The sequence below is a fragment of the Mauremys reevesii genome, linkage group 3 (genome assembly GCF_016161935.1).
Source record: "Mauremys reevesii isolate NIE-2019 linkage group 3, ASM1616193v1, whole genome shotgun sequence".
NCBI lineage: Eukaryota > Metazoa > Chordata > Testudines > Geoemydidae > Mauremys > Mauremys reevesii.
In genome coordinates, this window is record NC_052625.1 from 114,525,979 (window position 1) to 114,550,757 (window position 24,779).

General features: G+C 42.0%; 1 protein-coding gene across 3 annotated transcripts; it reads right to left on the reverse strand.

The window, feature by feature from the left end:
* Positions 1-802: 802 nt before the first annotated feature.
* Positions 803-24,452, reverse strand: C3H6orf58 (chromosome 3 C6orf58 homolog). 3 transcript variants are annotated; one of them, XM_039533023.1, is made up of 6 exons: positions 24,047-24,452; positions 18,276-18,362; positions 14,155-14,339; positions 10,227-10,363; positions 4,408-4,646; positions 803-1,251 (listed from the first exon to the last, which is right to left on the reverse strand). In XM_039533023.1, the coding sequence occupies exons 1-6, from the start codon at positions 24,435-24,437 to the stop codon at positions 1,130-1,132; spliced, it is 1,161 nt and encodes a 386-aa protein (XP_039388957.1). In that variant the 5' UTR covers positions 24,438-24,452; the 3' UTR covers positions 803-1,129. The 3 variants fall into 3 exon arrangements, 1 of the variants encoding a protein (XP_039388957.1); XR_005597213.1 differs by lacking the exons at positions 10,227-10,363; positions 14,155-14,339; positions 18,276-18,362; positions 24,047-24,452 and adding an exon at positions 4,902-5,053; XR_005597214.1 differs by lacking the exons at positions 10,227-10,363; positions 14,155-14,339; positions 18,276-18,362; positions 24,047-24,452 and adding an exon at positions 4,763-4,902.
* Positions 24,453-24,779: the final 327 nt, after the last annotated feature.

Here is a 24,779-nt window from a genome sequence, read left to right on the forward strand (position 1 = left end):
TGCATGTCCCATGCTCCAAAACTTCTGTTAATCTATAAGGTGCCACAGGACTCTTTGCTGCTTTTACAGATCCAGACTAACACGGCTACCTCTGATACTTTACAAAAAAACAGGCTCAGCTTGACCTCTAAGTTGCTCTGTAGGAAGGTCACCCACAACTTCTTTGTTAGCTGTTGACATGCAGCTATTCAAAATGCAGGAACAGATTTTGCCCCCTCAAATGGTACCAATGGGCTATTTTTTAAGGTTGAGCTCATGGATTAATAGGTAAAATAAATGAAATACTCAAAGTCCTTATTGGTCCTCTAGCAGTAGCTGGATTATGCCAGAGAATAATATCATAGAATCATAGAATCATAGAACTTAAGATCAGAATATGGCGATCAGTCTGATATATTTAAAGAGAGCAATCATATCTCCTCTCAACCTTCTTTTGAATTCATCCTTCTTAAACATGGGAGACCAAAACTGCACACACAGATAATGGGACTAGCACCTCCTTATCTCTACCCAACAGGGATTTGACTCCATGTTATGAACTGAGGTGTTTACATGATGCAATACAGCAGATAGACAATTCATCTGATCAGTATTTAAATTGAAAAGGCTGGAAGTTTCAAACCTAATTGCTGCTGTCTTGTAAAATCTGGACTCTGCGGTAGCAGAGAAATACCAATTCAGTGCATCATCTTTGGATCGCAGATTCAAAGAGCAGTTCTAGCTGATTGTCCTGAGACCATCAGAGACCAGGCAAATTACATATTTAGCAAGACCACTGATTACAGAAAGAGAGACACAGTCAGACTGTAACTGGGTTTTATTTAATTTTTCATTAATTATACATGTGTTTATAAGGCAAATTGACTGAGTTCTCATTTATAATTTTAGCGAGCCATTTTAATTACATGCAAATGAGCCAAATAAGGACTAATTAAGAAAATTAGGCATAATGATATTGATTCAATAGGAGAGAGAGGCATTAACATGGCTACGTAGGAAATCCTGCTTCAAGGAGTTAACGTGATCAGGTCACCCGATATACTGTGGGTTAAATAGTTGAATCAATCAGGTTCATGTTGGAACTGTTTTTAAGACATGAAGTGCTGTCAAAATAGCTCAGCTCAAATCATTATTTATTCTTACTGGAGCAAACTCCAGGGCCTGTAATCAAGTTTTGAATGAGACTCCGTATCACTGCCCTTCCTGCTTCAGTAGACATAACCGTTCTCCATAGCAGCAGCAAGGCTCCACCTTGGAAAGAAAGAAAGAAACAAACTGCTACCATAAAATCAATGCCACTACAAAAGAGTAGGATGAGCTTTCTGGGGCAAGGAGGCCATCACCTCCGCTGAAACCTACTACCAAAGTGTGAATAGTGGAAGGTAATATGTACAAAACAGAAGTGGGCTGCCTGCATAATAATCATTTAAAACTATATATGGAGACAGAAACTGGTCTGTCAAATTAGGGTGTTGTGGTAGTGATAAACAACTGGGTAAGTTCTCTCATCAACCCTGCGGCAAGAAAGGATGATCAAATATAGATGTTGGGATCTTGTTTGACAAATGCGCATAGCGTCTGTGTTTAAAAGACAATGTGCTAGCAGTTATGATCACACGCTTTTTTATTTTTCTTTTAAAATCCATCCAGGTTTTGCACGGCTGCCAAGCTGAGGCTTCAAAGAGTGATCAAGCCAATGGGGGCAGGGGAGACACTAATGTTTCCATACAGCCCATCAGTTATTCCAGCTGACAGTGTGTATGTTGTGGTTCAGAAACCATACACTAACACCAATGTACAGAGTATTCACTCCTTCCTGCTGCCATCTGTGAGAAAGGAATGCTATAAAAAGGCAGTTCTCTGATACCACAGTAATAAGTACAGTATAAAAACCTAAATAGAACTGGTGCTCCTGAATGATGACATCAAGCAGGAGCTAACGAATGGTGTGGGGGGGCAATGGGGACAGCTCTATAAATATAGCTTCCTGCTAGTTAGAGGAGACTAGAGGACGGTAGGGAGCAGCCTAAACTAGGCACCTGGAAGGCAGATGTTTATACCAGGTTGGAAAAGATGGTTATGGCTGAGCATGGCTGGGTTTTATTGCCTGTTTGCATAAAGCTCCTTGTACTTTGTTTCAAATCTCTACAGCTTCTGGCAATAAAAATGTATCTAGCACAAGACGTTTATGTGGTGTTTCTTCACAAACATAGGTTGAGACATGTCCTCTGCCTGCTCCAAAGAGCTTACAGTCCAAGGGCCCAGTCCTGTGAGGTACCAAAACCCATCAAATCCCATTGACGTCAGCCAGAGCAGAGGAGACTCAGTATCTCACAGGAAGTGCTCAACAGCCTGCAGAACCAGGGTCAAGAAATGACAAGACAAGAAAAGAAGATATAGGACAAAAGTTCAGTTCAGAGAGGATGAAGACGTTATTGGGATAGAGAACAAGCTAGGAAAGATTTTGGGACAATGTCAATTTCAGCTGAGAGTTCTGAAGGAGGAAGTGGGAGATGTGTCTAATCTCCCATTTGGGGGGAAGAGACAAAGAGCTTCACCATCAGCTGTTGTCTAACATAATCCTACAATAAACTCTTCACAGTGAGGTTTCGCACCCAGCTAAAGCACTGGGATGATACTAGACATGCTGATGCTCTCCTTTAGGTACCCAGCCATGTACGAACACAGCTGAGTCTTCTGAGACACTTAACCGGAGGCTGAGCTCTCCCTCTGATCTCTGGTGTCAGACAGATCACAGAGAGTGGAGATCTGCCTCTAGAGCACCCATTTGCAGAGTGCCAAAAAGGTCAGGCTTCTTTCCCATGTTATTCAATGCAACTATTCACCCACTTGGGGATGCTGTGATCTTGAGCAGTATGAATACAGATAACACCCAACTATACATCTCTTCCACATTGAACAGGGCAGCTGCTCTGCCACCTAGCTTCCCCGATGTTTGAAGTAGATAAGCACCTGGATGAGGAGTAGCTGGCTGAAACTTAATCCAGATAAGATGGAGATGACAGTAGTGGCAAGAGCATAAAAGTATGAATGACTATCCAAAAGCACATTTCCCTCAGTAGAATGTGTCCGTCCTCTTATCAAGTGGTATGACAGACTCAGGGTCCTTCTGGACTGTTCCATCTCTTGGACACCCAAATGGCATCAGTGGCTAGAAATCCCCTGCATTATCTTTGGCTGGCAAGGCACTTTCACCCCATCCTTGTCAGAGGTGGAGCTGGCCATAGTGATCCATACTGTGGTCAATTCCAGGCTTGCTTTCACTAAAACTTGGAGTTGAAAGTGAAGGTCAGCAACTTGCCACAGCCTGTCATCTGAGTTTTAGTGATGAGGAAACAACATTTCAGTGCTCCAGTCACTGCAACGGCTCCAATCCCAACTCATGTGCAATTTAAAGTCTTAATCCTGGTTCTCAAACCACTTAGTGGGCCTCAAGTATTTCAGGGTAGATTGGCAGGTGTCCCTAGCTACAGAAGCCCTTTCCAAGCAGACATCAGACTGACCATGGCTGTCCTCATCTATACAATTAAACATAAGACCCGTTCCTATACGATAACAATCGTACAGATAGCCAACTGGTAAAACAAATTCCTACCTAGCATACACTAATGGCATTACAGGAGGAAGGACAGAAAAGACAGTCTTACTGAAAGACCATTGTTTTATGAAAATTTGTTTGTGCTGAAGTTCCATGAAGACTGGAATATCTAAAAGAAAGATCTCTATAGATAATCCGCTCTTACATTTATTCAGTGCTCTTTGAATACAAGTTCTGTGGTCTTTCTGAAAGTTTCCAGTGAGAAGGCCTTTACACCAAGAACTCTTTCTTGCAGCTCTCAAAGAAGCATCAGAATGACACAAGCACATACTGAATTCACAAATCAGAGAGCCTGGCACAGTAACAATTTTGGCATGTGTTCTGTATTGTTGTACATGAATACCATGTGAGTTAAAGATTTCTTTCAGACTTATTATATATCACTATACTTATACTGTACTGTATTTTCACTTCAAGATGCCGACATCTTTTCCTAAATAAAGAAAACTAATAAAGAGATATAAGCAGAGTAACTGTAAATGAACTGGAACTGTAGGAGCTTGTGGGTCTAAACATTGACATCAGATGATGCTGTATAACTTATTTTACAGCTTTCTTGTTAACTTTAAAAAAGACTAGAATTTATATGACACCTTTGATAATTGGGGAAAAAGCATGATGTCACTTGCTTAGATGTATGTACGTGCACACACACACTATCATCACAATGCCTAATCAAAGTTGTCTCCACACACTCTGGTTGACCCATTTACCTGTGATTTTTTTTTTTTTACTATACAGATGATGGATAAGGTGTGATATATGCACACTATATGGGTGGCTCTTACCTGTCAATTCATTTGTTTTGTGAAGAACACAAAGTGAAAGCAAGACTTTGTTCTGCTCTGGACTGAAGTCACTAATGAATGGGGCTTGATCATATTCAGAAAGCATCCGCGGTGGTAAGAAAGCCTGGAAATAGTTTGTTTTCTGTAGATCTGCAGAAAAATGTGTAGCCGCAATGAAATCCACAGCATCAGCCCAGTTCTCCCCAAAACTTGCTTCAGGGCCAGACATATATTTTAATCTGAAAGAAATAAAAACTCAAAGTTAACAGGTAAATTAATCCTAACCAGAGCTCATTAATCTACCATTTATATTGCATTACATCTAAAATGTAAAATGCCTTTATTCATAACTGACTTGTTGCTTTAAAGGACTGCATTAGTGAGACCAGAGATATGTGAAAGGGGTAGCAGGGAGAGCTTAGTCCGAGAGTCCCAATATCACTGTGCCTTAAGAGCTTCCCTGGTGCTCCTCTCTGTTTCCATGGCAGTGCTACCTTGGTGTGCAAGTGAGCTGTTTGAAGTGCCATTGCGGAGCCTTTCAAGCACTGATGCACAAACTAGAATATGGCCATGCAAACTGTAAAGAGCAGTGACATCTGGTCTCAGTAGTCTACCAATGAGAATTCTTGATGTGTGACAAGTCTCCCTCATACCACTGAGTCATTATGACTAATAGAACTGTAGCATGCAAATTAGCAGTAAAAGAAGGATGATGATTGGCTGAGTTACCTGAAGTCACAGTGGCCCTACTTAAGAGTTACCTGAGCCTGCCTGTTACCTATATAATAATAAAAACTAAGTTAATATCTTAACTACAACCAAATTTAAATGTAGCCTTTGAACAGGATTTCAGTTTAATTTTAAATATAAGGAATTTTTGAAGTGCCTGTATTATTCTGTTGCTAAGATTATTTGGGACAAAGGAAAGACTGACACAGATGCTAAACTTCTTAAAGAACCACCCAGTTTTTAATTAATTTTGGCTCACAAACTAAAGAATAGATTTGCTTGTAAATTCTCAGAAAACCAGTGATGTACTCAGAGAATAAGCATTGCAAGTTTGGGGGGGATATGCTGTATATCTCATCCTAAAGAAATACGTTGAATCCATACTTTACATGCAAAATGGAACGCAGCCTTAATTGTGGAGTCATGACCAGTGCCTCCATTATATAATTGTGTTTCTCTGATGGTTTGTACTGGCTGAAATTTTATCCTAGAATCATTTATTTTCAACAGAAAGTGGCTTTTTGACTGAACCAAACATTTTTTGTAGAAAAGGTTTATTTTGGTTAAAATGTTCAGGCCCGTGATGGGGTGTCCTCCTCACACTAGCCTTGCAAGAGCTGAATTAGGCCAGGTGGGCCCAAATTAGCTAAATTAGGCTGTAAGCAAGGGAGAGTTAGGCTGGAGGCAGCTCATCTGCGAGTGACTGCTGGAGCTTCTACAAAAGCCAGGAGATTGGCAACAGTAGGGGCTGGTGGGAAAGGCTGCAGCCACTCTCTGGGAGGAGAAAGAAGTGTTTGGAGGCTGCAGAGACCTGGAGGCTGCAGTTGCTCCCTGGGATGATGAACCCATGAATCTGGCAGTACCAGAGAAGGTTAGGAAAGAGTTCAGGGAAATGAAGCAAGGTATGGGGGAGAACAGACATTGACTGTGGACTAGAGGGTGCCTGAGCTGGATCTCTGAGTAGTAGGTGGGCCAGGGTTCCCTAACCAGCCACCGGGGAAGCGGCACTGGTAGGGCAGTGCATCAGAAGACTCTTTGAGCCTGTTTTGGAGAAGAGACTTCCCGCCCTAGAAGGGAAAACTATGATAGTGACCTAGCCAGAGGGCTGAGTCAGAAAGGGATGCAACAGCTGCTGGAGCAAGAGGCAGGCTGCAGACAGAGACCAAGGTGGAGGGACAACATGCAACAGCTGGAAGGGGCATCAGCCCGACCAAGTTAATCCCCAGAAATGCCAGCAGGTGGCGCCATCCAGTGGTGAGTAGAGAAAACCCCTTACAAGGTCTTTGGACAAAAATCCAAAAATGTTGAGTTTGTTTACTTTTTTCAATAAACTGAAAATTTTCCATGGGAAATTTCAGAAAAAAAACCAAATATTTTTCAAATTTTCCTGTGAAAAACAATTGGCTCTTTCAACCAGCTCTAATTCCTACATATGATGGCAGAATGATTAGGACTATGCATAGATATAAGAATAATAATCAGAGGGGTAGCCGTGTTAGTCTGGATCTGTAAAAGCAGCAAAGAGTCCTGTGGCACCTTATAGACTAATAGACGTATTGGAGCATGAGCTTTCATGCTCCAATATGTCTGTTAGTCTATAAGGTGCCACAGGACTCTTTGCTGCTTTTACGAGAATAATAATGTTCCAATGCTTGTTATTGTAAGGGCAGTGCTGCAAATTTCCTCTCAAGTTCACTCCTGTATATGGTTGGTAGCATTGGTGGTATTATTTCTCTAACTTGGTTTTAAGTAGTATCATGACCCAAACACTTGAATGGGAGTAAGACTTGAATGGATACTAAAATAATACTAAGAACAACAATTAGCTCTTATATAGCACTTTAATCCATAGATATAAAAGTGCGTTACAAAGGCAGTCAGTACCATTATCCCCATTTAACAGTAGGGAAACTGAGGTACAGAGCAAACAAGGGGAAAGAGTAAATTAGAGTGTGCACAGGATGAAATTATTGTGTTTAGTGCAAACCAAAGTGGTGAATATGGAGGCAGTAGATGAAAGGACTGGAGGAAGTCACTCATGAAATCTCTCTAGGAGACTAATCCAAAACTTACTGAAGTTAAGTCCTGTTGAAATCAGTGGTCTCTGAATCAGGTCCATCTTCTCATGTCCTTCCACTGAAGTCATAGTTTTTTCCAGTATTGGGCACATAATATGGCCTGGCCTGTGGCCCTGGTGAGGTCTGGCAGGATCTGGCAGACCAACAGATGTTCCATGGGTTGTGTTTTGCCTCAGTCACATGTGTCTGGGTCACCGGAGTAGCCCCACTTCCACATATTGACTTTTGAGCAGTCAACTCTTGTTCAGAGGTGATTTAAACATCTCCAGGTCAACCAACCCTACTCTGTGTCTGTGAGAAGGTGTCCAACAATGTCAATGTGCATTTTGACATCCTTGATAAGTATTTCTAGTCATATGTGCTACATTTCCAGTTGTGCGGTAGTCAGTGATTTTTTTAAGCAGTTCTGTTGCAGCACGGAAGCTTTTCCATGATTTCAGGTGGCTCACTGCCGCAGTATAGCCACAAAACAGATGTCTGGTATAGTTGGCCTGTTGTAATCGTTCCATTTTGTTTGTGACTGGTCTCCTGATATCCAATGGAGTGAGTCCAGCTAGCACATAAAGGCTATTCACGTTTGTTGGTTTTATTGTTTTTATTGTTGTTCATTCAGAACGGGATCCAGATTCTTTGCATGAGCTGATCTTTTCTACTCTGGATATGAGTATTTAGCCATTGAATAGCAAAGTGCAAGTGCAGTGGCTCTTAGTGTTGCTGGGTGGGCTTCCCATTTTGACTTTACAAGCTTCCCAAGTATGTTATTCTGTGTGCTAACTTTGCCTTTTATCTTCTCCACATGTGCCTAGCATCACTCCTAGGGAGATAGTGGGCAAATGGTGCCCCATTCCAGATGATGCTGAGTCATAGACTTTAAGGTCAGAAGGGACCATTATGATCGTCTAGTCTGACCTCCTGCACAACGCAGGCCACAGAATCTCACCCAAACACTCCTGTAATAAACCCCTAACCTATGTCTGAGCTATTGAAGTCCTCGAATCATTGTTTAAAGACTTTAAGGTGCAGAGAATTCTCCAGCAAGTGACTATTGGCCTCATGGTACCAAAAATGGAAGAGACTCACCTGTGTTTTGGCTGGTTTGGTCCACAATTTGTTCTTGGTAATAAACTGATAGCCCAGACCTTATCAATTTTAACGTAGCTCTGGGAAAAATCCTTGGCTTGGTTAGTGACACATAGGTCATGGGCATAGATACAACTTTTGTGCCAAGATGATTGATTGGTCGAAAAGTATTGGCAAGAGTCCCATCCCCTGTGGTAGGCCATTTTTCTGTTGCCATCATTGGTGGTTTTTCCTGCATAGTTTGATATAAAAATGTCAGCTCTCTAAAAGAGATTGTATCAGTTGTAGAAGGTGGTGATCTTTTGTCATGTTCTATATTTTAGTATATTTTACTCAAGATACTTAAGTTGAAAGCAGACTGAGAAGAGTTACAAAGGGATCTCACAAAATGAGGTGACTGGACAACAAAATGGCAGATGAAATTCAATGCTGATAAATGCAAAGTAGTGCACATAGGAAAACATGTTCTCTGAAAAAATCCACTCAATGTGCAGCGGCAGTCAAAAAAAGCTAACAGAATGTTGGGAACTATTAGGAAAGGGATAGCTAATAGGACAGAAAATATAATAATGCCACTATATAAATCCATGGTATTCCCACACCTTGAATACTGAGTGCTGTTCTGGTCACCCCATCTCAAAAAAGATACATTAGAATTGGAAAAGACACAGAGAAGGGAAACAAGAATGATTAAGGGTATGAAACAGCTTCTGTATGAGGAGAGATTAAAAAGACGACTTTTCAGCTTGGAAAAGAAGTGACTAAAAGAGGATTTGATAGAGCTCTATAAAATCCTGAATGTTGTGGAGAAAGTGAATAAGGAAGTGTTATTTCCTTCTTCGCATAACACAAGAACCAGGGGTCACCAATGAAATTAATAGGCAGCAGGTTTAAAACAAACAAAAAGGAAGTACCACTTTACATAATTCACAGTCAACCCATGGAACTCATTGCCAGGGGATGTTGTGAAGGCCAAAACTATAACAGGATGTAAAAAAGAATTAGATAAGTTCATGGAGGGTAGGTTCATCAATGGCTATCAGCTAAGATGATCAGGGATGCAACCTCATGTTCTGGGTGTCCCTAGCCTCTGACAAGAAGCTGGGAGTGAACGACAAGGGATGGATCAGTTAATGATTGCCTGTTCTGTTCATTCCCTCTAATGCACCTTTCATTGGCCAATATTGGAAGGTAGGATACTTTCATCCTAGAAGGTGAGATGGACTATTGGTCTGATGCAGTATGGCCATTTTTGTGTAGTAAGGAATCTTTGGTGATTCTTTGTGTCATTTGCTGCTGATAGAGCCTGTTACCATACGCTTTTCAAAGCTTGCTCTGGGATTAGTTGCTTTTCAACAAGTGGTGATAGGTGGTTTAAGATTAAATGCTCGTATAATTTGTAGAGGTGGCTTAGCAGTGGTTATAGGCCTTAAGTTCTTCAGCTCCATTTCAACCTTCCCTGGTTTAAGAGGTGTGATGGCACGTGCTCACCTCCAGACACTGGGGACTTTATATGTGGCTGAGCATGTGTTAAACAACTTGAATAACCAGCTCTTTGTTGCTTGTCAGAGGTATTTGATTTGTTCATTGTGAATGTCATCTACACCAGCGGCTTTACCATTCTTTAGGATGTTCATTCCTGTATACACTGCCCTAAAATGATAAATCTCCTGGTCTTCTTGTCACTTCAGCCATGTCTTAGGTTGTTTGGTGCCTTGCCATTTTCTTGAAGGAGTGTTCATGTTGCGGTCCCTGTCAGACTCTTTGAATATAAGAATCTTGCTGAACACATACCACTACAATATAACTAAAGACTCAGGTGCATGAGGAGCAAGCAAAAGTATAATAAACCTTGCAAATATGGTGCCTACTAATGGACATGGAACTGGGGAATTATCCCCTTTTGACCCTACTTTTGCGACTTTCTCTTACCTGTTTCTGAACTTTGGAACTGCATAAGCAATGGATGCTACATGCGCTTTCCATAAGTAATGCAATGCTTCATTTTTTTCTATTGAGAAGAAAGATGCTCTGAGCCTTTCAGATTTCTGTTCAGTGGATAATAGATACTAAAGCAAAAGCAGAACATAAAAATATTACCAGCGGAGAATATTTTAAAAAAATGCATAATACTTTGTTACTTGCAAAACAATTATTTTGGAAAATATGTTTTGTTAACTCGGGAAAAGCGCTTTTAAATAGTTAGAATGTGGTGATGTTGCATATCAATTATAGCTTAATATTTGACATGGGGGGTGGGAGGAGAATGATTAATATATTTACAGGGTGAAGTCATGACCCCATTAAAGTAAATGAGATTTTGTCATTGATTTCAATGGAGCCAGGTCAAATCTAGAAGACACAATTGGGGGCCAGGGGGAAGGGAGGGAGAAGGGGTACCATTCTGATAATCTAGTACAGGGGTCAGCAACCTATGGCACGCATGCCAAAGGTGGCACGTGAGCTGATTTTTAATGGCCCTCTGCTGCCTGCCGGAGCAGCGGACCATTAAAAATCCTGCTCGGCCCGGCCCGCTCTTCTCCACCCTTCCCCCCCACCCCATGGAGGCAGGGGGCAGAATCATAGGCGTGCGCACAGGGTGTGCCGGGTGTGCCCAGGCACACCCTAATGCAGGGATGGGCAAATGGCCCCACTCTCCTGGCACGGCAAGCCGCGGGGTCTGCGCTCCTGGGCCGGAGCGTCTGGCCAGGCACAGCAAGCTGCCGGCCCCTCCCCTCGCCCCTCCTCTGAAGCCATGCTGCCGCACACGCAGTGCTCTGGGGGCAAGGTCTGTGTGCTCCTGTGGGGCAGTGTTTGGCTCCATCGGGTGACAGACACACTCCCCCCTCCCCTGGAGCCCTGCCGCCATGCGCGCAGCGCTCTGAGGGGCAGGGCTGCCCGCTCCTGCGGGGCAGTGTGTCTGGCTCTGCGCGGAGCAGAACATGCTGCTAGGAGCCTCATGGTAAAGGGTCTGGGGCCATGGGAGTTGGATAAGGGGGGGCAGTCAGGGGACAGGGAGCAGAGTGGGTTGGATAGGGGATGGGATCCTGAGTGGGTGGTTAGGGGTGGGGAGTCTTTGGAGGGGGCAGTCAGGGAGCAGAGCGGGTTGGATGGGGCATGGGAGACCTGGGGTCTGCAGAGAAGAAGTGGGGGCAGGGCCTTGGGGAAGGGGTGGGTGGGTGGAACAAGGGCATATCCCCTCCAGCCTCCTGCCCTGACCCCCACTCACACACACCCAGCCCTCTGCTCTGAGCCCTGTGTCTGGCACAAACCCCAGGCCACTGCCCTGAGCCCTGAACCCCCCTCATACACACCCAGCCCTCTGCTTCACTCCTTCACCCCCCCACAACCCTAGCCCTGACTCTGGCACCCCCACACATCCCCAACCCCCCCTGCCCTGACACCTGCACCCCCTCACATTCCCCCAGCCCTCTCCTCTGACTCTTGCACCCCCACATATCCAGCCCCCCACATCCCATGCACCCCCTCACAGCCTGACTCTTGCACTCCCCACATCCCCACCCCCACCCTGAGCACCAAATGGGAGCTTCTGCACACACACACACACACACACACACACACACACACACACACACACACACATATTCCCACCTACACCCCTCGCACCAAATGGGAGCTGCCCAGGTAAGTGCCCCACACCCAAACCTCCTGTCCCAACCCTGAGCCCCCTCCCTCATTCTAGCTCCTGGCCAGACCTTTCACCCCCAGCCCTGTGCTCAGTGCACTCCCACCCTCAGCTCGGTGCAGAGAGAGGAAGAGAATGGGCCAGAACCAGGGAGAAGGTAGGTACCCACTGTATGGGGGCAGGGCCGGGACCCCAGACCAGCAGCAGCGTGAGCAGGTCTGGCAGCCGGGATCCCGGCTGGCAGGAGCCGGCGGATGGAACCCCTGAGAGGTAGTGGGCTGAGCCGCTCTGGGGTCGTGGCTGCCGGCCCCGCACAGCCCACTGCCAATCTGGGGTTCTGGCTGCCGGACCCTTGCCAGCTGGGGTCCCGGCCGCAGGCCTCACTCAGCCCACTGCTGACCTAGGTGAACAGAACCCCAGACCAGCAGCGGGCTGAGTGGGCTGGCGGCATAAGATCAACATTTTAATTTAATTTTAAATGAAGCTTCTTAAACATTTTGAAAACCTTGTTTATTTTACAATACAACACTAGTTTAGTTATATAATATAGAGACTTATAGAGAGAGACCTTCTAAAAAACAATCAAATGTATTACCGGCACGCGAAACCTTAAATTAAAGACTCGGCACACCACTTCTGAAAGGTTGCCGACCCCTGATCTAGTATGATCTGCTGCATAATACACAACATAGAATTTCACCCAGTAACTTATGCATCAGGCCCACAACTGGATGACACACATAGTAATTTGCTGCTAAAGTGGTGGTTTTTCTGACTCTGAAATAGTTGGATTTGCAACCTGAAAGTATTCTGTAATTTAAAATTCCTGTTTAAATGGATACATTTCATCACAGTTCCACTCTGCTTTTTAAAATATGGGAAGCTGCTGCTAGAGTTGGGGAAAAAATGCAGACTGAATTCTTCTATAGTTTGCTGTACTTGTAATGAATGATTCAGCTGAGGATATCATTTCCAAGGGGAAGACAAGAAATAAACAAGTCAACAATAAACAAAGGTTTTGGTACCCATTGGATTACCTCTTACTGCTACAGTAAGTGGACACTGATTTCTAAATTAAGTTGTGCAGTGGCTTTACTTGATTTTTTGGAATGAGGAGAGGTCCCAAGAAATTGTTAGGATATGTTGTTGTTTTTAAACAAACAAACAAACAAACAAAACAAAACAAAATGCTTCCCGTAGGTTTCCAATGTTGCCAAAACTTGTGGAGCTGAACTGGTATTCACAATAGTGGGGAATTCTTTTATTAAAAAGTCTTATTATAAACAACAGTTCCGTGTTTTGACATCATGGAATTTTCCATGCTACAATTCTTGTCTTCCTGGTCTTACTTGAGCAATCTCTTATACACTTTCAAGTGCATTGATATAGATTTTCAGGAAGTCTGAAAGAATGTTAGCTGTCAAATCTATCCTGCTAGCTGTCTTTTAGGTTAGGATTATAATTTTAGTTCCTTGATTATAATCTTCTCAACATATTATTTCAGATAAATAAACTTAAACTATCTGTAATGACTGATCCAATCATACCCTTCAGCTTTCTGGTTCATCTGTCTAGCTTACCAAGAGAATTTTTGTTTTAGACTTTGAGTCTCTGATGACTGGACATTATAATATTTGCATTTCTGGCTGTTCACAAAAAATCTGAGAGGAAGTCTAACTAAAGGAATCATTATTGAAACTTGGGATGGAGAAGAAACCGTCACCTCTCTTTTAGGGAAAAGGTGTGAAGTGAGAGGGAGAGACTGAGTACGTGTGCAGAAGAATGCCTTTCTGGGTGAAACTTTCAACAACTTTAAGAAGCAAAGGGATCATATAAAAGTAGGATAAGGGCATTTCTGAAGGAGAATACTCTGTATCACATTTCTGTTCTTTGTATAGCTATAGCACAGCTCCCAGATTACTAGTATAGGCATTAGCATAACAATCTCTTGAGTCAGATTCCAAAACATAGAATTATTTTAAGTGAAGAAATAAAGCGACAAACTTTAAAAATTCTGGATGTGATACTCCTTTCTAACTAGTTTTACATCACGGTAACTCCATTGACTTCACTTGGATTTCTCCTAACTGACGCTAGTACTAATGAGATGTGAATCAGGCTGTCTGATTTTTAAAAAACATTAATAATAACTTTAAAAAGCAATATTTTGGTATCATCCGTCACAAACTATGAACAAAAAAAAAGATGATCTACCTCAAAATAAGCCTTCCATGCATCCATGACTTTTGGAATGTGGGAACGGCAATCGGCAGTGCTGTAGCAGAAGGCTGCTCTTAGCTCTTCTGGTGGTAATATTTTTATCTCATGTTGCAACTGTCCAAAGAAACCAGCTTCCATGGCACCCAGAAATGGTATAATACCCAGATAGTAATTCACAGCTATAATAATGCATGAAAATAAAAAGAGATGACAGTTGCAAGTGAATGAAACATGCCTACCTAGAGAAAACAGTGAGATTCTGCCTCTGCTAATGTTCAAAATCACCAGTCATTTACACATGACAGTCTGATTGTTGTTAAGTCAATGGGAGTTGAAAGTGTTCAGTACTTAGCAACTTGAAAAATTAGTCCCTTAAATGTTACCATGTACAGGGCTTAAAAGTTTATCAGACACAAGCATGAGACTAAACTCACGAGTCATAAGTCGGTATGAAAATTAGCTCCATGGGCCTTATCCTGGTGAGAAGCCCAGCACCCACATTTAGCATCTAGGAAAGGAAAAGGTGCTGACATTCTTATCAGCATGCTGTCTACGGGGCTCTTTGCTTTGTAACAGTATATAGATTGTGGGTGCCTCCTGATTTTTAAGTCTCTGATCTCCATCTAGCTGCTGGAAGAAGGAGTTTTCCTTTTCTTCTCCCCACTCCCAGTCTCCTAGCACTCCTTTGCCCCCCCAACTCATTGAATTTTAGGTGCACAAGAAATTCAGGATTGACCCCAAAATATGGTTTTATTTATAAGAATATTGGTTGCCTTGGTGGCTCACTCTGAAGCAGGCTTTCTGAAATAACTAACCAGTGATCGAAAGTAGATAGTGGTAACAGTAATTGTTTTTCTGACTATTTAAGTATGGGCTCATCAAAGAGATCTGGAAGTCTGTGGTGTATTTATACTGCATGCTTAGGGTGAAAGTGGCTGAAGATCATATAGCCTCTTTCTTTTCCTATGAAGACACATTTCCATGATCTGAGAATGATGCTAGTTAAAATACAGTATGTAGTTGACTCTGCTCATGCCCTCAAGCTTTACACTCAATCAGGAGGATACCAAAGGTTTGACATTATGTCTCCTATTAGTGTGAGCCGTACTCCTGGTTTGACAATGCTCTATTACTCAGGAGGTGGGACTTACCATGATGCTGGGCATGCTATAAAAACCTGCATGGAAGGAAGGTATGCCTTACATACCTCTCATTACAAGTTACAGCTCTTCTTTTAAACTCATATTCACCTTCATACACTTATAAGCCTGATATTTTTTTTTCTGTTTACATAGCACTGAAAGTTTGCGTGGTGCTTCAGAAGTGTATTGAGATTGGAGCCCAGCACTGAAAAGTTTACAATCTAAGAAGGAGAAAAGGATGGCGATGGGGACAAATGCAACATATAAACACACACCCATACTTGCACTGCTCCACTCTTATAGGAATGGGTTTATTTGATCATCTTTTCTGAAGATAGCAAAAAAAGTCATATACTGTGAGCTCTATGTAGCAAATGTGCTGTACTATGTTGCTGAAGAGTGGTGGTGTAAGCACAGTTAAAAGTACAGTGATGTTTCTATTTCGCTAAGGTTACATGATGACATTGTGATACCCATTCAAACTGGTTATCGAAATGCAAGGTTTCTTGCACCTTTCTCTGTGGTGCTGGCCACTGTCAGAGAGAGGATGCTGGATTAGATGGTTTGATCCCGTCTGGCAATTCCTATGTTTCTTTGTAAGTTTGAGCACCCACTGGTCACATGATGTATATTTTTAGAGTCTGAATTGTTGCCAGACACTTAATTACAGAAGTCTCCACTTCTGTGGCATTTGCTAGGATGAAGTAGATTCAGGCAGCCTGCCAGCAGGTGGTGTGGAGGAGGAGGAGGGTCCCATGACAGGAAAATATGAGCAGGGGAGATTCGGGAGTGAGGGGCAGAAGTGATGGAGGAGAAAGTCTCTCCCCTTTAAAATAATCTATCAGTTGAACCTTAAAAAAGGTTATAAAAACTTGAAGATTGAAGTTTTCTGTAGGAAAGCTTGCCCTAGCTAAAAGAACGGGGTTTTTTAACAAACATTTATTCCATGTAAGTGTCTTTAAGCTCAAATAGTCATGTTAAGCTATAAAGCATGATTCTCATTTTTTTTTCTACCTGCCAGTTTCCTTTTTGAAAAAAGACATAAGATAAAATTACAAAAGCACCTATGGCCCAGCTTTTTTGAAGGTATTCAGGAATTACTCCACTCAGCGTTGCAAAGCTTAAGTGGCCTACGAGCCTAAGTCTCATATCAAAACTGCCAAGCCCATGGGGCAGAGGGATAGCTCAGTGGTTTGAGCATTGTCCTGCTAAACCCAGGGTTATGAGTTCAATCCTTGAGGGGGCTACTTAGGAATCTTGGGCAAAAATTGGTCTTGCTAGTGAAGGCAGGGCGCTGGACTCCATGACCTTTCAAGGTCCCTTCCAGTTCTAGGAGATTGGTATATCTCCAATTATTGCCTATTACATCCCATTGCCTTTCAATGAGGCCTTAGAATCTAAATCACTTAGATGCTTTTGAAAATCTTACCCAGGATATAACATAGAAATTTCTTTAAAATCTTTGAACTAGATCATTCATTTTTGGATATGGAAACAGAGAAAAGTATACTTTTTATGGTTCACTTTAGAATAGCTAAAGTTTCTGAACTGGCATGTGGGTAGCCCTCAGTGACAAACAGGCCAGTAAGAAGTTAGTGATTTCTTTTTTTAAAAAAATAGTAATAATTTTTCTTTCTTTGAGGAGTTAGGCATCAGTAGAAAGACTAGAAATACTGCCATGTAAGACCAACTCTGGGGGGGGAATGGCTATATTGTTTCAGGGTGTGTTTTTGGAGCTTATTTCCATATGTCTATGAATTAAAAAGAGAGTGGAATGGCAAATTAAGACACTCCAATCCTCAGCTGATTGCATCCTTTGTTCTGAAAACTCTGGCACAGTTATTTTTGGAAAATGGAAGATTCTGCTACATAAGTTCCTGAAACTCATAAGCCTAAAGGAAAGGGCAATAAATCAACTGCCAGTATTGAGACTCAACAAGCCTGGATGTATGTAGAGCAGAGATTTTCAAACTGTGGGGTACACCTCCCTGGGGGGCATGGAGGAAGTTGGGGGAGAGGGGCAAGTGGCGATGCCGGGCAGCTGGTGCCAACCTTGTACAGCGGGGCTTGGGGAGGGAGTGTCACTTCTACCCCGACACCTTTTTCGGCCACCCAGCGTGTGGGCCAGGGTTAACATCTGCGGCACCCGTGCCGATTTCCACTGCTGGCAGCCTCCATGCCCAGTGCTGGTTCCACCTCAGAGACCATCACATGCACCTTCTCCTGCCCTGAAATCCCAAAGAGGGAGGGGCTGGCGCAACCAACAATTGTAATTGAAAGGTGGGGAGGGTGACTCAGCTCAAAGTTTGAAAACTGCTGATGTAGGAGCAGTGTGTTTTCCCTTCCATACGAAAGTCTGGGCAGTGTTGTTCCTCCTACAGACCTGGTGGGTGAGCTGATGGCTTTACACTTTTATCTCAGAAAAGGATTCATGTACTCTGAGGGGAGGAGATGATGATAAGAGCACAGGCTTGCTTCCTGTGAGATTAGTCTACTGCTGTTCCTCCTGTCCAATTAGCCCCAGTGCAATCGTATTGACAACAGTGGAGTTGGGAAGATGCAAGTGAGGATAGAATTACTCCACAGGTTTTTTATTCTTCATGCTGGTGCATGAACCAGAAAGAACCTGGCTTGACTTTCACATCATTGACTAGCTGTGGTGCTGGCAATTAAAAGGAACAAATTGGATCTGGGGTCATTGATAGATACCAAATATGGAATCCCACGCTGCCATTTTTATTCACTTTTCAGAATACAGCCACACTTTAAGGTTGAGAATTTAAGCTTCCACAAGTTTCAGGGTTAAGAAGTTTTAATTTACTTGTGTTTAGATAGCATTCTGTGAACTTTCACTACACAGTCGTGTAATGCTGAAATTACTTTAGTGGAGTTCAAGTGGATGAGAGACTCTGAATTACCTCCTAGGTCATTACTTGTTTTCCAAATAAGAGCAAACTAATAACATGTACTTACAGGCCCACCAGCTTCGTACAGAGATGCACAGATGCTGTCCAGCACCATGGCCGCAGGTGGTAACATTGGAAGGATCTGCTAGCCTGCCTGAATCAAAACAAGATAGAATGCCAGAAGCTGCTCACCTTATTCACAGGAGCAGTCCCATTGAAGCTTATGGGACTTCTTGCATAAGTAAAGCATGCAGGATTTGGCTCAGGGAAAGAAAATAGTTACTGTTCATATAGTGGTTTAATTTCACAGTCAATGCCTCTTGTAGTGCCTAAAAGGTGCATTAATAAATTGTTTTTTGCTACTACTGCCTGTAATCTTATTTGGAGAACTGCAAATAGAGAACTGTCTGAAAGCTGGAAAACATAAAAATCTGACATTTATCATTTATAAATGCACAGTTAATACTAATTTGACAACAGAAGCAAAACCACTTATGTACCAGACACACCTAATGAACAGCACAGCATAAATATCTCACCCAGCTGCTCTGGGGAGGTAAGTACAGAATGCCAGTGAACTGAGACTCCCAAACCATGGCCTGAACTCAACAAAGCACAAAAGTGTGTACTCAATATTCAGCATCTGAGTAATCCCACTCCTGTTCAGCCAAACTCTTCAACACGTGCTTCATGTTAAACATGTTTACAGTCTCATGGTGATTCTTTGAAGGCATTTAAGGATGTAATATAAGTATCCTCTTCCTGTTTGGCAACACATTTAAATCATGTGTTTAACATTAATTCTGTGAGAAACCTCACTGTAATTCAGCATTTCACTTATACACGTGTTAAAACATGTGACATGAGTATTCATGCTTATTAAACAAACTATTTACGCATGTGCTTTGGTGAATCAGGTCCTACAATACCTGCTATTTCAGAGGTTCCCAAATGCTGGACAGCAGAGCATTTGGTATGTGGAGAATGAGTTTGATATGGTTCTGCCAGATAAATCACATTAAATGAAATCTAAAATACATTAAATCCTTTTTTATTACTATTTTCTATATAAACAATTGCTGTACTTGCCTAAGGGAAGATGTGTAATCATGAATGGTGAGATGTCCACAAGGTAATCCCTCTGGTAAGATGTGATCCGTACCACGAAAAAGTTTGGAGAGCCTTCTACTAATATATTTCCATATATTGTGCAATCAAAATGAAACAACTAGGAACTAGGGCTATCAATTAATCGCAGTTAACTCACACGATTGACTCAAAAAAATTAATCGTGATTAAAAAATTAATCGCAATTAATCACGGTTTTAATCGCACTGTTAAACAATAGAATACCCATTGAAATTTATTAAATATTTTTGGATGTTCTTCTACATGTTCAAATATATTGATTTCAATTACAACACAGAATAGAAAGTGTACACTGCTCACTTTATATTATTATTTATTATTACAAATATTTGCACTGTAAAAATGATAAACAAAAGAAATAGTATTTTTCATTTCACCTTGTACAAGTACTATAAGGCGATCTTTATCATGAAAATGCAATTTACAAATTTAGATTTTTTTTGTTACATAACTGCATTCAAAAACAAAAGAATGTAAAACTTCAGAGCGTACAAGTCTGCTCAGTCCTACTTCTTGTTCAGCCAATCACTAAGACAAACAAGTTTGTTTACATTTACGGAGATACTGCTGCTCACTTCTTACTTACAATGTCACCAGAAAGTGAGAAAAGGCATTTGCATGGCACTTTTGTAGCCAGCATTGCAAGGTATTTACGTACCAGATATGCTAAAGATTTGTATGCCCCTTCATGCTTCAGCCTCCATTCCAGCGGACACACTACCATGCTGATGACGCTTGTTAAAAAAAAATGCATTAATTAGATTTGTGACTGAACTTCTTGGGGGAGAATTGTATGTCTCCTGTTCTGTTTTACCCACATTCTGCCATATAGTTCATGTTATAGCAATCTCGGACTATGACTCAGCACATGTTGTCATTTTAAGAACACTTTTGCTGCAGGTTTGACAAAATGCAAATCATAGAATCATAGAATATCAGGGTTGGAAGAGACCTCAGGAGGTCATATAGTCCAACCCCCTGCTCAAAGCAGGACCAATTCCCAACTAAATCATCCCAGCCAGGGCTTTGTCAAGCCTGACCTTAAAAACCTCTAAGGAAGGAGATTCCACCACCTCCCTAGGTAACCCATTCCAGTGCTTCACCACCTTCCTAGTGAAAAAGATTTTCCTAATATCCAACCTAAACCTCCCCCACTGCAACTTGAGACCATTACTTCTTGTTCGGTCATCAGGTACCACTGAGAACAGTCTAAATCCATCCTCTTTGGAACCCCCTTTCAGGTAGTTGAAAGCAGCTATCAAATCAAATCCCCCCCTCATTCTTCTCGTCTTCAGACTAAACAATCCCAGTTCCCTCAGCCTCTCCTCATAGGTCATGTGCTCCAGCTCCCTAATCATTTTTGTTGCCCTCCGCTGGACTCTTTCCAATTTTTCCACATCCTTCTTGTATTGTGGGGCCCAAAACTGGACACACTACTCCAGATGAGGCCTCACCAATGTTGAATAGAGGGGAATGATCACGTCCCTCGATCTGATTGCAATACCCCTACTTATACAGCCTAAAATGCCGTTAGCCTTCTTGGCAACAAGGGCACACTGTTGACTCATATCCAGCTTCTTGTCCACTGTAACCCCTAGGCCCTTTTCTGCAGAACTGCTTCCTAGCCATTTGGTCCCTAGTCTGTAACAGTGAATGGGATTCTTCCGTCCTAAGTGCAGGACTCTGCACTTGTCCTTATTGAACCTCATCAGGTTTCTTTTGGCCCAGTCCTCTAATTTGTCTAGGTCCCTCTGTATCCTATCCCTACCCTCCAGCGTATCTACCACTCCTCCCAGTTTAGTGTCATCTGCAAACTTGCTGAGAGTGCAGTCCATGCCATACTCCAGATCATTAATGAAGATATTGAACAAAAATGGACATACCAGTGTGAGATTTCTAAAGATAGCTACAGTACTTGATCCAAAATTTAAGAATCTGATGTGCCTTCCAAAATCTGAGAGGGATGAGGTGTGGAACATGCTTTCAGAGGTTTTAAAAGAGCAACACTCTGAGGCAGAAATTATAGAACCCGAACCACCAAAAAAGAAAATCAACCTTCTGCTGGTGGCATCTGACTCACGATGAAAAGGAACATGGGTCGGTCTGCACTACTTTGGACTGTTATCGAGCAGAACCTGTCATCAGCATGGACGCCTGTCCCCTGGAATGGTGTTTGAAGCATGAAGGGACATATGAATCTTTAGCACATCTGGCATGTAAATATGTTGCAACGCCAGCTATAACGGTGCTGTGAGAACACCTGTTCTCACTTTCAGGTGACATTGTGAACAAGAAGCGGGCAGCATTATTGCCTCCAAAGGTAGGTAAACTTGTTTATCTGAGTGCGTGGACTTGCAGGTTCTAAAGTTTTCCATTGTTTTATTTTTGAATGCAGTTATTTTTGCACCTAATTCTACATTTGTAAGTTCAACTTGCATGATAAAGAGATTGCACTACAGTACTTGTATTAGATGAATTGAAAAATACTATGTCTTTTGTTTTTTACAGTGCAAATATTTGTAATAAAAATAAATATAAAGTGAGCACTGCACACTTTGTACTCTGTATTGTAATTGAAAGCAATATATTTGGAAACATAGAAAACATCAAAAAATGTTTAAATAAATGGTATTCTATTATTGTTTAACAGTGTGATTAATTGTGATTAATTTTTTTAATTGTTTGACAGCCCTGCTCGGAGCCTAATTTGAAACTGGTCAATGATAGGAGTCAAATCTAAATCAAAATTGATAGTTGTTCAGCTTTTTTAAGTGAATTAAGTGCTTTAGGAAGATGATATAGTGACAGCCCTGGAGACTATTGCTCAACTACATTTAGCTACAGATTCATAGATTCACTAGTTACCGAAGCCTCCATAATAGCACTGAAGATATTCATAGCACATTACAAAACAAAGCGATTAAAGATAGTGTCCCTGCCCTGATGAATTCATATTCTAAATTAAGACCAGAATAACGGGAGATCGCAGTGTCGATGCGTGGGAAATGTGTTGGTAATTAAAATTTTACTCTAGCTATTGTTTAGGAATTGCTGAATAACTTGTCAGAGAAGAAACCAGGTGACTGCTAAGAGTGTTGTGCGCTGATACCTAGGGTGTTATATTACTGCCCAGTATGAGGAGTTGAGCTCTGGCACTGTCCCATTCTGGCTGACTGCATGGACCATCCTAAAAGGGGCGCTCTGGCTCCTATTCTCCATTGTGGTTTAGCAGTGGGGTGCTGATCCAGAGAGCACTTGCAGGGAGAAACCTCCCATGAAAATCTGGGAGCAGAGAAGAACAGCTAGGCAGAATTTGTTACAATAGATAACTGATGCTATCCTGTTTAGCTAAAACTTTTTTCCAAATTTCCCCAATAGCACTGGGAAGATGCAAAGGCACGGCATTGTTTGAGTTAGGACCTGCTCCTAACACAGTGCAATGGAAGGCAGGGTATTTCAAAACAGGGTGATTTTTAAATGTTTACTTGAAAATTTTACCAACAATTTTTTAGCTAAGAAATTGCCGAGAAAATGTAGTCTCCTGAATGGTAACACTGGTAAATTCAGTTGTTAACACATGAAATAGGGGGAATTAACAACACCTTTAAGTGGGAGGCTTCCCTTTATCCACAGAACAGTCATACTACAGTAAGTAGCAGGCCAAGATTCCTCATAAAATTCTTAATAATGTGCCTCATATCTGACCCAGAGAGACCTTTAGGGTATGTATACACTGCAAAATGAAGATGTGATTTTTAGCGTGGTTAGGCATATCGATGCTAACTTTAAACTTGCTAGCACCAGTAACAACAGCACTGTAGACCTGGCAGCATGGGTTTCAGCATGAGCTAGCAACCCAAGTATGTACCCAGGTTCCCCGGCAGGCTAGCTTTAATCTGGTTAGCATAAGTATGCCTCCCTGTATCACATATATACTTTCACTTTGCTGTCTACTAAGACTGACAACAAGAATGACAAATCACTGAAAATAGTGATGTTGCTTGGCTTTTGTGGACTGGGCCCTCAGGTACCAGGCCTCACTGACCTACACAAACATTTTCCTGAATTTTTTCACAAATCTTTTTGTCAAAACTTGGAAATTTCAAAAAATCTCTCATGCTTTTGAAGCTGGTAAAAAAGGGACAAGTTTTGAAAATATTTTCAAAAACAAATTCATAAAAAATTAAAATTTTTCAACCCAATGAAGGAATTATGCTGAAGCTACCAATGAAGATCTCATAAGCTACCAAATTAAAACAACAACAAAAACAATCCGTTAATATTTTAAAATCAGAGTTGCAATATCCAGTATAAAATTAGATGATCAGGAAATGGTTTTTAAAGCAGTGAATTAAGACACTAATTTATTAATTTTCTACCTCTATTTTTGGCCTAGTAGGATTTTTAAAAACCATACTTGGCTTCTGATTAACATTGTATGTGGCAATATCTTCCCATATCAGCCAGGCAACTTCAAGTCCCCGTATCTATTGCTCAACAGTGCAAGGACATTGAATTCATTTCAAAAGTTCCCTTCCAACCTAGCAACTTAACTCTCTTCTGGGTAAAGCAAAATTCAGAATGCATGGGACTGTACTGGTTGCAAGTAAGAGGCCATGAAAATAACAAACCTGCATTAATCTATTAAATATTTAGTTATTACAGCCCTTTTAAGGAGAGAGTTTGTACCTGTATGATATTGCCAGCCAAGCTGAAGAGGCAAGCCCCATAGGATATTGCTAATGTTATTTGATCCAGATGTGGTGAAATATTTAGCTGAATAGTTGAGCAAGATCTTATACACTCCCAGTCTCTCTAGGTAGTTCCAGGCACTGATGACGATTTTGTTGCCATGTATTGGGAAATCCTCTATGCTTCCTGGAGCCTGATGCCACAGAGGAGGATAGACATCCTTTTTGCAGACATCCTCTTGGGTTAGTGCTACTACAGTTGCTGGACTGAGAGCAATGGCGGTCAGTAGCACAAGGAGAAGAGAGTGCTGCCCCAGGAACACACGCATGTCAGGTAGGACCATCTTATACACGTATCTGGGGCTTCCAGAGTAGGGATGAGCTTTCATCAGGGAAGGCAGGGGCAGGGATGGTGGCTCAGGCTACTTATACAGTCAGTCAGCATAGATCACCCTGCCCCTTTTTCCATGAAGCTGACGTGGCTCTGTCAGATTGGCATACCAAGAGTGATGCTCATACCTCTCCTGTTCCAATGCTGCCTTTGAGGCAGGGATGGGGAGCTGAGGGATCTCTGGTGCAGTATCAGCTCTGAGTAACTTGAACATGCTCAATAACAACAGAGGAAAGAAGCAGAAATAAATGAAGCTGCTGCCCTCTTACCATAACAATCTTTTCCTCCAACAAAATGGGGATAAAAATGGGGGGAGGAGAAGGGATTTAAAAAATGGAGG

Coding starts and splice junctions, on each gene's coding strand:
- C3H6orf58 (XM_039533023.1), bottom strand. CDS start 24,437: ATGAAAGCTCATCCCTACTCTGGAAGCCCCAGATACGTGTATAAGATG. Junction 4,647..10,226: donor GTTCCAAAGTTCAGAAACAG/GTAAGAGAAAGT, acceptor TATTTCTTTCAG/ATTAAAATATATGTCTGGCC. Junction 1,252..4,407: donor CAAAACAAATGAATTGACAG/GTAAGAGCCACC, acceptor TTTCTTTCCAAG/GTGGAGCCTTGCTGCTGCTA.